At 39.2% G+C, this 14,518-nt stretch overlaps 1 protein-coding gene and 1 pseudogene across 1 annotated transcript in view; one reads left to right on the forward strand and one right to left on the reverse strand.

Annotated features, from left to right (window-relative positions):
- Nucleotides 1–14,518, forward strand: part of cdh8 (cadherin 8) — a 274,545-nt gene that overhangs the window by 192,879 nt on the left and 67,148 nt on the right. The window contains exons 4-5 of the mRNA XM_055154831.1: nucleotides 10,511–10,678; nucleotides 12,363–12,550. Coding sequence (XP_055010806.1) covers nucleotides 10,511–10,678; nucleotides 12,363–12,550 — 356 coding nt within the window. The remainder of the gene's footprint in view (nucleotides 1–10,510; nucleotides 10,679–12,362; nucleotides 12,551–14,518) is intronic.
- Nucleotides 5,974–6,091, reverse strand: LOC129409306 (5S ribosomal RNA; annotated as a pseudogene).

Genomic DNA, 14,518 nt, shown 5'->3' on the forward strand with positions numbered 1-14,518 from the left:
CCAATTTCTACTGAACATGTGCTAAAACGTAGCCTGAGTCATCAGCCAGTTTCACTCCGTGGAAACTGTCTGACCTCGCAGCATTAGAATTTGTTCTCTTGACAAGGTTGGCAGGTAGGCAGTTTTTTTTATTTTATTTAGCCAATCACTGCTATTTGGTCGTGACGTATGTAATGCGCCGCTAACAGGGCTAACTGGTATATTTAGCTTTTCCTAAATCCTGTTGGAAGAATGCCAATAGAATAGAATAGAATGCCAATCTTCTTGATAAAGTTCACAAAACATTCTCTTTGTTCTGGCTTTAAATCCTCGATCTCAGAATTCGTTGCCAACACAGAATGTATGGCTCTTCGCTGATTGGCTGGTGCCCGGACTCACACTTCCAGGGTTCTTGCAAACCGTCTAGAGTATTCCGATTCCTGACCTAGTCGCTGGAGAGACATGAAATTGAGCAGAGGCACTAGGTGGCGCCAGACTGACTAGCTAAAACGTACTGTAGCTGAAAAAGTGCTTGAAATGAAACACAACTCCAGGTACGTCTTTGATGAGATAACAGCATTATAAAGCTTACGATACTCAAATTTGCACAATATAGGACATCTAACATGGCCTGTCGGTATCTTCATGGACATAGACATGCTGAATGCCATACTCTGGACCATTTTAACCAGAACAATGACATCTCCATGGAGACATGCATTTTAATATCCTATAGTGCATTAAAAGTGGTTGTGCAATGTGCATGATATTAATGTGGGTATACTCTAGCCCCATTCAAATAAAACAATATTGAGTAGCTTCCCTGTCCTGAAGACAGTTTGACATCAACCTGCCGAGGGACTGAAGAAGTTCATTAAAGGTCCTATATTAAACACCTGACTCTTGTGAGCTTTAAGTCATGTTAAAATGCTGTTACCTCCTCAAAAAACACAGCTGGAGATGCAGTCTGTTTTGTTTTTATTCACATATGTTTGAGTAACCCTCTTTTAATGTGTCTACATCTTGCTAAAAATTATGTTACACCTTGTGATGTCATGAAGTTAAGTTTTTAAGTGAACAGCTTTACCTTTAGTCCAGTAGATATTGGCAATTCCACATATAAAATTATTCCAAATGAAACAAACACAGTGGAGCACATAATCCAAATTAAGATTTAAAAGTGCTTAATAACAGTTGTTTTATTATGTTGATTGGACTAAAACAGAGCAAAGGATCATGGTCTACGTAGTTCTGTCTGTTTTTAAGCTGTTGCTGCACCACAACTATGAATTTAAGCAAAAAAACGTATAATTTCATATAGTGCGATGGCCCACGACATTATTGTGACACTTTTGATGTTACAGTATCACAATATTTTGGTTATTGTTTACATCCTTACTTATTACCACATGACATCACAAGGTGGAACAGAACTCCAGGTATGTTTGTGATGAGCAAACAGCATTATAACAGATGAGAAGATAGTGTAATATGGGCCCTTTAATGTGTGCTGTCCCTTTACAAATAAATAATATAATAAGAAAACTAGAAAAAGCTCCTCTAAGCTTCTCATGGCCATACATATAAGCTGTTTAGTATGAGATGTCAAGTAAGTGATGGCAAAGTTGTACCATCACTGCCTCTAAACAAGTAGGTTGCGAGTTCAATGCCTGACCCCAGCACAGGTCAATTAAAGGCAATTTTATTTGATGTCCCAATGTGTAACAATGTGTCCCTGTAGTATTCGGGCTAGTATATAACCAATAATACAATCCAAAATGCTATGATTGAATTCGGAACGAGATTTTCATTTTGGATAACACAAAATCACTTCAAAGGTGCATTGTGTAACTTTTCTGGTGGAGGGCCCATCAAATACTTGTCTCCATGGAGATGTTATGATGATGATGTCATGGAGACCAAATCAGGCCAAGTTACAAGTCAGATCTGAGGAGAGGCGACCCCGCTCACAGTCAGAATGCCTGTTTGTTTGTATTATTTTAGGTATTTTTGAGCAATAAAACCACTTGTAATTGAATAAATGTAAGTAAGAGCTGTTTAATACTGCGGAACATTCCAAGCATAGGAATGACATTGCCGTAGAAACAAACAAGTTACCCCCAGTTGTTACCACAAATAGTTAATTAAGAATGATTCAGGCTCAGTAACTAATTAATACTCTAACCGTAACTCCTCACCCCTTAATTAAGTAGTTAAGCCTGAATCATTCTTAATAAACAATTTGTTCATGTGGTTATTATTATAAAGTGGTGTTTAATTTCACATGCATTTCATCGCAAACACACAAAATACAGTAATTATTCATAAACACTTTACCCCCAAAGCTTTGTACAGTGCGCATACAGTCTGCAATATGTTACCCTATTTAAAATCACATCACTGAAAGACACACATTTGCATATAGATATCATGATCATTTTCTTTGCCACGAGTCTTGCAGAAACATCAGTAATTGCTCATTAAATGCGAGCTGACAATGTAGTTCCATAACGCCGTAACAGGACTACAGGAGGCCGCGTCCGTCTGTTTGCCAAAATGGATGGAGATTATCGCTGCATGATTCGCTTCATCACTGTGGCTCCCAGGCCTGCACCGACTCCATGTACACGCTGCTGTTTACAAACATAAACTGCGCGGAGGGGTGAGATTCTATATTACTGAGGGAAATGTGACTATAGATGACGAGCGAGGCGCCTTAATTAAAGAGTAAAATGATATGGTTGTGTTGTGTGAATGCGTAAAAGCGAAAAACGCACCCACACAACTGATGTGCTGAGGAGACGAGGAAGAAGTCTGTGCTCAAGTACAGCAACTTGAAAATAGTGTTGTACTAAGAAGTAAAATTAAAGATAGAAAGTCATAAATTTAACAGGCAAACATATACACTCCTTTCTGTATGGAATTTGCATATTTGTCCCAGTGGGATCAACACTACAGCGAAAAGCCTCCACGGAAGGTCCTGACAAGTTGCCTCATGGATGGGTCAAATGCAGAGGCAAAATTTCCCTATGGGGACAATAAAGCACACCTTGACCTTAACCATATTACAGCTGTTGCTATTACTTCCCCTACTCTTACTGGCAATAATATTCCCACCACTATACCCTTTCCTGATGAAGAGATTTGACACCTGTTCAGTGAAGCATGTTGTATGTCGTAGAGTGCACATGTAAGCTTCTGGTATAATGTTTCTGGTGGAGGATTCCCACCTGGTTCCCAACATCTCTATGCAGATGTTTTTGCTTTTGTTACTGAATTATGCAGTTTCATATATTAAATTGCAATGAAATGCCGTTATCTCCTAGCCAGGCTGGCGCGAACTAGTGCCTCATTTCATTTCTCTCCAGTGACTAGGTCAGGAAACGGAATACACTAGACTGTTCGCAAAAACCCTGGAAGTGCGAATTCAGGCACGAGCCAATCGGCGAAGAGTCATACGTTCTGTGTTGGCAATGATTCCCAAGATCGAGGATTTAAAGCCAGAACAATGAAAGACGTTATTGCCCTTCTTCCTACGGGATTTGGGAAAAGCCTAATATACCAGTTAGCCCCTTTAGTGGCGCATTACATATGTCACGACCAAATAGCAGCGATTCGTTAAATGAAGAAAAGTACCCGGCTACAGTCGAGCAAATAAATCCTAATGCTGTGAGGTCAGATTGTTTCCATGAAGTGAAACCGGCTGATGAATCAGACTAGTTATCACCATGGGGACAGATCTGTTTAATGTCAGACTATGTAACATTTCAAGCAAAGGAACATCTCCATTGACAAGTAGGTGTTGGACCCTCCTACAGAAATGGTTCATTAGAAAAAACACTCAGGGTCAGCATTGTATGACCACCCCTATGGAAACTAAGTTTAAAGTAAAACATTACATTTTGATGCTAGATATCCATTATACCAGTGGTTCCCAAACTTTTTTTTTTTTTTCTGGGGACACATATTTTAAAAGTCACAAACCTTCACGACCCAAGTCAATAGACATTATTCGTAAATCACAAAATAAAGGTGGATTTGACCATTATTGAACATTAATGAGGATATTTAATTATTGACTGAGTGATCAAGTCTCTCTTATTCAAGTTTTAAACAATGAAAAACAGTAACTGAAGTCGCCTATTTGGACATTAAATGTACTCCATTTCTTTTTCTTTTCAACATTCAATTGAACCAGCAATATTGGAACAGAATAGTCTGTAGAACTGTATATTGCAGACCTACATGCAGATTGTGACAAGACACCCCACCAAAAATCTCTTGCGACTCAGTCTTTGGGAAACAATGTATTATACCACCCAACTTAGAGCAGTATTTGTATGTGCTAGTATGAACTAAGAACTTGTATAATGGTTTTCATGTCTTTTTTTGAAATGATGTCTATAGCAGCAGAGTATTGTGTTGTGATGACTATACCAACCCAGTAACCGTGGTTCCTCTGACCTCCGTTGTAAATAGAGTAGTTCTATGTTATTTTTAAAGAACTTATATGGAGGTGTTTTTATCTGCGGGCTGCATCGATACAAACAAAGCCCCTTCTCTGTTCCCTGTGTCCTGGTTTCTCGAGGTCAACTGATGATCAGCGATACGGCTCACAGCGCAACAAAAGGCAGCATGAAATTCATTATTGGAGCCCTGAGATGATATGATTCATGTGCTCTGCATCTGTGCGTCTCTTTGCCTCTGCCAGCTCATTGGCCGCCGTAAACGCTAAATGGTCCACTAGTCATTTGCCGCTGTGTACAATCACGTAATTATAAATCCAAAGGAGTAATAAAAGTCAGTCCTTGGTTCTATTTCGGTAAGGCTAACTCTGCTGCGGTGTCACCATGCATAAAGTTATCTGCAAACGCGCTCCAGATTGGATCTTTAATTGCTTTTGCGGCTCGCCTTTTTAACATGTGTCTGTAAGCAATATGATTAAATAATGGTGAAACGACATTAATAAGAAATGAGATGGAAATCGACTTGCGCACAATTTGGAAAACAGTACACAATAAACAAGAGGCGGCAGCCACAAAATTATTTACATAATTAGGCGGAATGCTCGCTATGACGTGCCGCACACTCACCGTGGTCCTAGGTGCGCATGGCTAACTAGCATCGTGGCTATACAAAGAAAAGGGAACAATTTCGGGATTAGCATAGTGGCTTCGTCAACATGCAGATGGCCCATTCAAGTGAGCCAGATGTTTTAATGAATGTTAATGAAAAATAAAAAGGTAAGTGGGAAACAACTATTAGAGTGCGGTTGACACTTACAACACTGGAAATTACACAGCGCTGGATAAATAAATAAACAGCACGCCCCAATTCATCACTTGGTTAATGGTCGGTGGGGAAAAAAAGGTTGAGCCGAAGAATATCTATGGAAATGAGTGTTTGTCTACCCTCTCTTTTCAGTGATTAGGAATTCATTTGAATAATTAACGATGATCAGCGCAGATCAGTGCGGTGCTGGGTGAGTGGAGTTTGTTTACGGCGCTCGTCTCTTGTATGCGTTTATATGGCTAATGAAAGGTGAGTAGGATGATGCGCAAAACGTGGCTAGCAAATACATCAACTGGATCATGCTACAATTTTAGTGTTAGTCTTTCGTGCAGTGTGTGCAGCAGCACTTTTGGTTGAGTATTTGCCTTCTGATCAAAAGGTTGGCGACTCAATGAACAGCTCAATCACGGTATATTGTTGTTGTAAGTGCGCTTTCATTTATATAGTGCTTTTCACAGACATGTGTCTCAAAGACGCTTTTACAGCTCATTATTCATTCACTCCATACCATACGGTGGTGGCAAACTACTATTGTAGCCACAGCTGCCCTGGGACAGATTGATGGAAGTGCGGCTGCTGCCAATCTGCGCCATCAGCCCCTTGGACCACCACCATCACTCACACACACATCACTTTCATACTAGGCAATGTAGGTGAAGAGCCTTGCCTAAGGACACAATGACAGATTTTGTGACTGGCGCCCCACTGTGGCTCCAGATTTTCCCAGTGGTCTCTCATCCAAGTACTGACCAGGCCCGGACTTTCTGAGCTTCTGAGATCTGACGGGATCAGGCTCTGACAAGCCGGTATGACCACATGGTTGTGTCAGATACTGTGGACCAGATACTTGCCTCTAGTGTAAGGAAATATTTGTGGATGGATGGGAGAATGGTTCCTTGATCTAAACTACTTTGAAATAGTTCTATTTAAACCTACAAGTTATTTGATAGGTATTTTTTTAAAGAAATAAAAATAAATAAATAAATAAAATTGATTTTAATGTTAAAGATGCACTCTGTAACATTTCAGTTAGAGGTGCATCACCTCTGTCACTGCTCAGTTTAGAATGTTCCACAGTTTGACATTAAACAGCTCTACTCTACAACATTTATTCAATTAAAGGTGATTTTTATTGCTCAAAAATACCTAGAAAAACAGGAATTCTGACTGTGAGCGAGGTTGCCTCTTCATAGATCTGACCTATAACTTGGTCTAGTTTGGTCTCCATGAAGACAGAAACAAACGCCATACTGTAAAGCATTTGATGAAGTTACACAATGCACCTTTTAAGTAAGAAAAAAAAAAAGAACTTAAAATGTTGAGATATTTTAGTGTGTACTTACAGAAATTACTTTTTTTAACTTTTTATTTTATGAAACAAACATACAGTGTTTTATTGCTTTTTTGTATCACATTACAATCCTTGAAATGTATACTTTATATTTTATGGTTTCAAAAATGTGAAAAACAGAACTAACATATTCTCGCAGTCCAAAGGTATTCCTCACGCATTCCTAGTATCAGAACAATTAGCATGCTAACAGTGAACTTCCTGATCCCCTGACAATAAAATGCTTCTTAGATACAAACGTCACACCTCGATCTAATTTTAACCCCAAGAGCTTCTTTTCCAATATGTCTGTGCTACAGATAAAACATTTTTCCTCAAGTGCTTGACAAAAAAAAAATCCTCTACAGCCATTTTAAGGCTTAAAACAGCTTAATTAGACCCTCACTGATAACACTAGGAACCCACCAGCATGTTAAGTCAATATTAAAAGCTCCAACACTGTTTACAACCCACCTGCCATCCCCTTAAAAGATTTAAGCTATGAGATCACTCTTTTCTGTATGTACTTTTTTTGTATTCTCTGTTAGCCCGGATCGCCGGCTCGGCCCGTGACATTGAAACGCCACAGTGACCCTGAAATTGTGCTACATCTCCGAGGGAAATATGTTCTCGGAATAAGCTATGCTGAGCAGAGAGACACCCCCCACGCCACCCTCTCCTCCCTCCCCTCCCTCAGCTCACCCCCTCCCACCCCTCCTATGCTTTTCATCACAGACCCCGCGTATTCTCATTGTCTCAGGACCGAGGCGGGGTGTCATGCCAGAGCCTGCCTTTTATGAGCGGTTTTATATTCATTTGATGATCCTGCGGGGTTCTGTTTCCTGAGTGGATTATCTCTATATGCTACGCCTGAGCCTTTTTCATATGCAGAGCCAGGGCAGAGTCAATAAGGTCCATTCTGCATACAATATTCAAGATTATACAAGACAGACAGCATAATTCGCACTCAATCAGAATACAAATGACTTTCGAGGCCGGCGGAACAGCGCGTCGGAAAACAAGCACAGCTGATTTTTACCACTGGCTCGGTCGTGGATACCTACAGTCCTGGAGCAGAAGGCGTACGGGGTTTTTGAATTGAAAACAGTGGGAGATTGTTTGAGTCGTTGCTACAGCTGTACAATATTACACACAATAGTACTGGAGAGAAATCTATCCCAGGGCCCATATTATGTTACTTTCTGATCTGTTGTAATGCTGTTTCCTCATCACAATCATACCTGGGGCTGTGTTTTGTTTCATTAACGCATGTTTAACCCACAAATCTTATTCTCACAAGATGAAAACACTCTACTCCACCTTGTGATGTCATTTGGTAATACAGGGAGTGCTCCTCTCTGTTTGCAAACTTCATACACTTTCACTAGAATCATTCAGATAATTTCAGCCAAATTCCAATCTTTGCTAAATAAAAGGTAAAAGGTAGCTGTTAACTTGAAAACTACTACTTCATAACGTCACAAGGTGGAACAGAGCTTTGGAGATATAGACAGAATAATAATAAAGGGTTACTCAAACATGTGTGACTGAAACAAAACACAACTCCACATCTGTTTTTGACAAGGTAACCACATTATAACATGGCTTAAAGTTCACACAACTCAAACTCAATATTTCCTAATATGGTAAATTTTTGACATAGGACCTAATTTCCTAGTGAGCCAGAGTGTTGCGGATGTGTGGAGACACTTTTTAAAATATTCCATCCAGTCCTTGTTTTTGCAGAGGTCACTGGTGCTAGGCTAGTGCATGTCAATGGCCATAGTTAGCCTGCCACTAAAAACAGTCTTACCCACTCCACAAAGCACCCAAAGCAAAATAGCTATAACGCTAGACTGTTGATGTGAATGTCTGTGTCTATAGAATATTTTTTAGAAGTAAAACCATCCTTGCATTTGAAGGATTTATGTCTGAGCAGCAGCAGTGAGTTATACTTCCTGAGAGAAAGCTTTGCAGAGGCGGACTGATATATGAGAAAATAGTCCCTCAAAATGAGATGATTCATGCGATGCAAGGTTAGTTTTATTTCAAACATTATTTTATCAACACAGACAATTACATCAACAGTCTGGCGTAATAACAGATTTGCCTTGGGTGTTTTGTGGAGTGGGTAAGACTGTTTTTACTGGTAGGCTAACTATGGCCATTGACATGTGCTAGTCTAGCACCAGCGACCTCTGCAAATACAAGGACTGGATGAAATATTTTTTAAAAAGTGTCTCCACACGTCTCCAACACTCTGGCTAACTGGGAAATGAGGTCTTATGTCCAAAATTCCAGACAGTCCCTTTTCTTTCTTTTCAAATTGAATATATATGAAAGAAACCAGGACCTAGAGGTAAGATCTTAAGACCGAGCCCAAGCGGGTCGGGTCGGGCCTAAAATGTCAATCATTACTTCGGGTCGGGTCGGGCTCGGGCTTCAAATAAATATATGTTTATAAAATGTATGCTAAAACGATGTGTGGATACTAAACTAAGGAATACTTGTTATAAAATAAATAATATGGATAAAACAGAGAAGTAATGTAATGTAATTGCTATTTAACTACTAAACAGGATCCGCAGAGCCAGAGCTCTGCGCACGTGAACGCCCCCTCTTAATTTAATAATCTTCCCCTCCGCAAGTCTGCATCTATTTTGACCTGGTATCCCCAATATGGAGGAGCAAGAAGTTAAACTAAAGGCAGGAGAACTGAAAAGACAAACACGCACCGGTAAGAGTGAGGTGTGGAAAAGCTTCAAATTGATTGTTGAAAATGCTACAGAAACTTGCGTTGGCTTCGCTGAATGTCGTCAATGTGGCGCTTTGCTTTCATACGAGAGCAAAAAGACTGGCACCTCGACGCTGAGCACTGCTCCTCCTCCCGAGTCCTCACAAATAAAACATGACATTTCGGGTTTGCTTCGGGCTCGTGCCTGCAAATCAAGTTAATTGGTCGGGCTCAGGCCGGGTCGGGTTTTAATACCCGCGGGCCGGGTCGGGTTGGATTTTTTAGGCCCGATCTCACCTCTACCAGGACCATTTAAAAGCTATTATTTTCAGCTGAATCAGTACTTGTAAACTTCCACTGCTGTCACAGCTGCCTTGGGTCATATTGTCTTAGAACTGGCAGTCAAATCACCAAATAGCCTTTATGAACTGTATTGGGAACATGTTAAGTCCACTTTCCAAAAATAAATAAATCATCTGTTCAGTATTAATTAATGTGGCAGGGTTTGACAGAATGGGAGCTTAGAGGTACAGCTGCTCTCTACTGCAGTATTTTGGCCCACTATTAATACTGAAATCAACTGAAACACATAAAACACGAACATATGAAGCCTCTTTACTCAGTGTTATGTCATCAAAATACTGCAATACCCATATTGTATGAATACCAATATAAGTGTAATGATACTAGTATCTTGACTTAATATATTGTGAAATGCAGGTGATTTGTTTTTTTAACATTCTTAGTAAACAGTGCCAAATATCATACCTAAACACACCATGTGCCACAGAATACACAGTGGCCGAAGCGTCTTGTCTAAGGCCACAAAATGACCCAAAACGCTAATGAAAAAAGTACTGTTTAACAGGGCTGTACAGGACTTGAAATGATTTTACACTAGGCTACTCTGTAAACCTTGAAACTCAAGTACACGGGCATCGTACTATACTGTCTGAATACTAATCCGCAGGACATTCTTTAACTCTGCTATGTGTATAGGGACCTTGTTGTAGCCACTATCTAAAATAAAACCAGCACGATGAAGGTGTCCATGAAGGTTACAGAGTACAGCCTGGGTCTCATATCTTCATGCGCGCCATTACACGCCTATGCAGAGTCTATCAGTCATGTTTATAATTGCATTAATGTGTTATGAACTGTTTCCGCCCCCCCAGCCACCATAAAGATCGCCCTCCACGAGATGGACCGCGAGATGAGGGAGGAGTACCTGGTCGTGATCCAGGCCAAGGATATGGGAGGACACATGGGAGGACTGTCCGGGACAACCACCGTCACTGTCACCCTGACCGACATCAATGATAATCCACCAAAGTTCTCCAAAAGTAAGAGTATTTTCAAAAATCAGAAATGTTGTTTCCTCATCAAAAACATACCTGGAGTGGTATTTAGCTTCATACACACGTTTAACTCAGAAATCCTGTACACACCTTCGCTAGAATCATTTGGATGATTTCTGACATGAAATTGCCAATCTCTCGTGAACAAAAGGTAAAAGGAGCTGTTAACTTGAAAACTACCGTGACATGACATCGCAAGGCAAAACAGAGCATCTTGAACGTGATGACTGAGATGTAGACAGACTAATAATCAAGGATTACTCAAACATGTATGAATGAAAAAACTCCAGGTATGTTTTTTAATTGGGTAACAGCATTATAACCTGATTTAAGGCACACAAGAGTCAATTTTGCATAATATAGGACCTTTAAATAGATTGGTGTACCGGTGTTTACTTCCATTGATGAGTAGAGTAGCCAACATTTGTGCTCAGGTAAGAGTAGGTATAATAATAGCAGGACAGTAAGTAAAAATATAAAAGGTACTTCGGAAAGTATTACTAAAATAATTGTAAAAGTAACTGTATTGACATAACATCAGACAGAGGTGGGACAAAGTCATCGTTTTGCAAGTCTCAAGTCTTTGAAATCAAGTCCCAAGTCTAAGTCCACAGGCAAGTCCAAGTCGTCTGTTTTGAGCTTCAAGTCTTTTCAAGTCTTTAAACCAAAGTACCAGATATAGCTTAGATTTTCGCAATTTATATGATTTTTAAGATAAATTGTACTTAAAAAGTCATAGTATATTTATATATGAGTATTTGTAGAGTATATAAGAGTTGTAGAAATGCAAATGTTTCCTTAAATGTTATCTTAAGAAGATCTTGGAGTGAATCATTACAGTCAAAATAGGACAATTTCAGATTTAAAAGTGCTTCTCAAGTGTTGTCAAGTCTTCTCAAGTCACATTGCTCAAGTTCGAGTCAAGTCCCAGGTCATTGACCTTCAAGTCCAAGTCGAGTCCCAAGTCTCAGTCCATTTTATCAAGTCAAGTCTCAAGTCCTAAAAATAGTGACAAAAGTCTGACTCGAGTCCAAGTCACGACTTGCAAGTCCCCACCTCTGACATCAGATTTCAGTCAGGTATAAAGGATACACAACAAAAACTAGAAAAAAAAATCCTAAATATATAATAAAGGAACGGACCAATGATATTGTTGATTGACATTGACATCTATAAGTGAATTAGATTTTTTTTGTTTTCACCTGTAAATGCAGATGTGAAACCTGCTCTCCTTTCCCATCACCTGGCCTTTATTCAGGCTCACCTGTGCTCTCTGGTCTTCTTCTATCAGGCCAAAGCTGGCACACGATCAGACAGCGGTAATGTAAATAGAATCTAGTGATATGTGAGAATACAATGGGTAGATCTGCCATTGGAATTACAGATGGTTGTTTTAAGTACTCAAGTAAATAGAATGTGTACTACCCACTTCTAAATAAGGTACTTGGAGTGGTACTTACTAGAATTTCACCCACACAAGTTCTCGCAAAGTAAGACAATTCTCAGAAAATTGATTGAAGAATACAAACAAATTACCCAATAAATGAAACTCGATTTGTTCTCATTTACAGAGATAAATGTTATTTCACAGTCATCAAACACGCTATTTAGAAGTGCAGCTCTCGTCTAATGGTGGCAGAGGAGAGAGTAAGAGTGATTTGTTTTGCAGGCTTGTATGAGTTTGTGATTCCGGAGGACCTACCGTTGGGGAAAACAGGAGGCAAAGTGTGGGCCAGTGACAGGGACATCGGGGAGAATGCCAAATCGACCTACAACATCATCGACGGAGACGGCATGGGCATATTTGAGATCGTCACGGATGCACAGACTCAAGAGGGAATCCTACGCCTCAGAAAGGTACGCTAAAGTCAACCAAAGATGCTCTTAGACTTATTATAAATGTTAGATGCTCTCATGGGTTTTGACCATAGACTGTGTATGTGAATGGGCATAGCTACCTGCTGCTCACCATGTTTCAAATAGAAAGTGAGCATGAGCATACTTTCTGGCTCCATCGACTCTTCATTTTGGTCTTAAAAAGCTTGTATTAACCCACTTTACATGATCCTTATGTTTTTACTTTGCTGTTTTGTCCGTAAACCAATTCCTATTCCTAGAATGAAACTCAGCTTCAAATTCAGTCCACAACTGCCAGCCTTAGTGAGCTTCATTTGACTGGAGCTGAATGCCATGGGTGATGTCACCTTCCCTTAGTCCACTTTAATTCATGTATCATTCTTCCTTTCATTTTTTTCACAATTAAACCAAAAATAAGAAAAAAGAAAAAATGGATAGCGATTTGTTTTTAGCAGGATATCAGTTGCGTCTGATACATGTATGGAGCAGGAAAGCTTTCAGCAATATTTGTGTGCATAGTATAGAAATATGTGCATATTTGTGAAATCCGTGCATATTTGGCTGTAGTTGAACATAAAACAAATATTCGTAAACTATTGAATGAGTCCAGTCGTATATAAAATGTATTGTGTGTATTTTATTCATCAGAATACACATTGAAAAGTTACGACATCAAGAATTTACAATCACGTACAATTGAGCTTTCTTCAGTACCAATGCAAATTCACAGATGCGACTTTATTGTCAAAAATAGTCCCGGTTTAGTCCTGGTTTAGTCCTGGTTTAGTCCTGGTTTCAGTTCTGGTTTAGACCTGGTTTAGACCTGGTTTATTCCTCATTCAGTCCTGGGATCAGTCTGGGCTCAGTCCTGGTTCAGTCCATATGCAGCACAAAAGTCCGACACTGCATTTTAAGTTATCCGTTTTTTCCCCAAACACAAAAACACATAATCGAAAACTGAAAAAAACCCAAATCGTTATCCGTTTCTTCATTTTGTTTTTTCATTGTCTTATTTTTGGTTTTATTTCAAAAAAACGAATGCAAGAATGATACACAGATTCACTTTATATATAGCCTATGGTTTTGAGTGATATTTAATACCATTACGGACTGTCATCTGTTTTTTTGTTTTCTAAAGGTTTCAAAAGTTTTGCTAGCTTTGTTATTTCGGGTTAGGGCCAGGATTTTTCATTCTAATCAATTGATGTCATCCAGTAAATAAAATGTAACCTTAAAGTAGTCCAAATAGTCCCATGTACAGACATATTGTACAAGCAGCTCTTGAGGTCTAAATAAATCCACTGTGTTCTGTTTTAATCTAAATATATGTTTTTTTGATTGCACAAGTAACAGGAAGTGCCCAGTTAGCATGCTAATTGTTGTTAGCTTTACTGTGACGCACCACTCCAGCCTCTGAAAGTTGTGAAAAAGCATATAAAATGATTGTGGTGAATTATTTGTCCTCTTAAAAGTTGTAGTAAAGGTGTACTTGATCAGTTGTATAGATGGCATGTTTGACAGCTATTGATAAAGCAGATTCACACGCGCTGAGGAGACAGTACAAGTATTCATTTTCTACCCACTCTGCGCTTCTTTAGAAATACTCATACATTTGTGACGAGGAAACAACATTATAACAAAGATTAGAAAATAGCGTAATTTGAGCTCTGTAAAGAATTGTCAAAAATATTACTTTCCTTTTTGTTACTTACTCTTTTAAAGGTATTGGCAATGCGATTAAAATTGAGTGGATTTAATCAAGAGAGACGGAATGATATTTTTTATCGCGCTAAAATAGATTTGACATTTGAAAACCCTGATACAAAGACTAAATCACAAGCCTCATTTGATTTTTGCTATAACGCCGCTTATCTGTATTCGCCAATAGACTGCAGAAATAGACAGATCTATTATGTGACAATGTAATTCCATATCTACAATGGTTCCTATCCAACCAACTCCAGCCTT

The sequence above is a fragment of the Boleophthalmus pectinirostris genome, unplaced genomic scaffold (genome assembly GCF_026225935.1).
Source record: "Boleophthalmus pectinirostris isolate CB_2022bp ecotype Guang Dong unplaced genomic scaffold, ASM2622593v1 HiC_scaffold_19, whole genome shotgun sequence".
In the NCBI taxonomy this organism is placed as follows: Eukaryota; Metazoa; Chordata; class Actinopteri; order Gobiiformes; family Gobiidae; genus Boleophthalmus; species Boleophthalmus pectinirostris.